The sequence below is a fragment of the Stegastes partitus genome, unplaced genomic scaffold (genome assembly GCF_000690725.1).
Source record: "Stegastes partitus isolate 25-593 unplaced genomic scaffold, Stegastes_partitus-1.0.2 Scaffold432, whole genome shotgun sequence".
Taxonomy (NCBI): Eukaryota; Metazoa; Chordata; class Actinopteri; family Pomacentridae; genus Stegastes; species Stegastes partitus.
The window spans coordinates 491,030-492,861 of NW_007578163.1; the positions used below are offsets into that span (position 1 = coordinate 491,030).

At 43.4% G+C, this 1,832-nt stretch overlaps 1 protein-coding gene across 1 annotated transcript in view; it reads left to right on the plus strand.

Moving 5' to 3' along the window:
* sil1 (SIL1 nucleotide exchange factor) overlaps positions 1-1,832 on the plus strand; it is a 9,165-nt gene that overhangs the window by 5,196 nt on the left and 2,137 nt on the right. The window contains exons 5-8 of the mRNA XM_008286108.1: positions 166-261; positions 377-498; positions 1,384-1,480; positions 1,568-1,732. Coding sequence (XP_008284330.1) covers positions 166-261; positions 377-498; positions 1,384-1,480; positions 1,568-1,732 — 480 coding nt within the window. The remainder of the gene's footprint in view (positions 1-165; positions 262-376; positions 499-1,383; positions 1,481-1,567; positions 1,733-1,832) is intronic.

Sequence of the window (1,832 nt, forward strand, 5' to 3'; positions counted from 1 at the left end):
CTCGCTCTATAAGTGAACTGAACTAAGTCACCATTCAGCAAGTTTTCTCTGAAACTGTTGTTTCCTATTACAGTCGTCAGAAAGCAGCTGAGTGTGACGCTGATGTCTATTCATGATGTGTTCAGTGCCTGGTTCAGCAGGATGACGTTTTGTGCTGTTGTCTAGATCATGAGACGCCTGCTGGACCAGTTTAACAGCAGCAACTCTACGACGGAGCAGAGACTTGGCATCCTGCTGGAGCTGGAGTACATGGTGCATCAGGTGACAGAACTTATTCACTGTACGTTCAAATACAGCTCCTGTGAAGATGTTGCCCTTCAGAGGGGCTGAGACATTCAGGTTTCTAACTCTCCGTGCATGCTTTTGTGTGTGTTAGGTGGACAACGCTCAGACGCTGTGCTCAATGGGGGGTCTTCAGTTCATTCTAGAAGGTCTGAACAGCTCTGACTTCAGGTTCCAGGAAAGGTCTGCCTTTGTCCTGGGATCTGCTTCAGCCAGGTACGAACAGCAACATGTTCATTATAACACCGTGCCAGGATAACGACATTTCACTTTGAACACAGTTAAAAAAAACACTCCTCATATTTCATATCAAAATACAATAGTTATATGTAGTGTAACTGCTGCATAACCACATCATTCATTTATAATTTATCCAAAGCTGAAACTGAAGAAAACAAAAAAATCATTGGATTTTCACGTTTTCCGATCGGTCTTGACCTCCATGTTTGTGACACATTGGTTTTTTAGCAAGATCAGAAATTGCTATTCGGACCAGCCCTAGTGCCTTCTCCAGACGCCATGTTTCAGCTCCTTCCACAGATGTTCAACAGGATCTAGATCAGGGCTCATAGAAGGCAGGCCTTTACCTTTAACATGCTGCTCTATCATGTTCTGTCTAACCTCCTGAGACAACTCTCTCCTTGGCTTCCTCTGGTCCATGTCCAGTGTGGTCCACATCATGTCACCAAACAGCACAGTGACCACACTACTCACATTATTTTCAGTCTTTTCTAGGGGTACCATCATGTTTGTCCAGGTCTATTTCATGAGTTAATTTTTTAAAACAATTCTGTTAATCCACGGTTCAAAAGCAGTGTCTGATTTTTATAGAATTTTTATTTCTTATTGTTTTTGTCAGATTCAAGTTGTTTCTGTGACCGTTGTGGGTTTTTCTTTCATTAACCGAGTGGTACCAACTATTTTGTCCACATGTGTATATAGCATGTATAGAGCACTTTGGCGCCCCTAGCCTGCTGCTGTTGTTACTTCATAACAGTTGGCTTGATTCAAAATATAAAATCTTGTGTTTCTGCGTCCACAGTTCACTGTGTGCATCAGTGTTGCCGTCAACTTTCTCACAGCTGTGTTTGTGTCCTGCAGTAATCCAGTGGTTCAGGTGAAAGCTGTGGAGAGTGGCGCCCTGCAGACCCTGTTAACCACACTGGCCACTGCACAGCCGCTCAATGTCAAAAAGAAGGTACATACACCCACTTACTTCCATCAAGGTGCATAGAAATGCATATGCTTCAGCTGTAATGTTTGTGTGTGCCTGCCCTCCATTTAGGTTCTGTTTGCAGTCGCCTCCCTCCTGCGTCACTTCCCCTACGCACAGCATCATTTTCTGTCACATGGTGGGCTGCAGGTCCTGTCAGAGCTGTTCAGGGCTGATGGAGGTGGAATTCTACGTACACGTATTGTCACGATGCTGTATGACATGATCAGTGAGAAGGTACAACAAGCAACTTGAATTATTAATTAATCTAAATGGTGCAATCTCATTTCAATTTATATTTTCCAGTATGTATGCAATGAAGAGGAGTTTTCTCTTA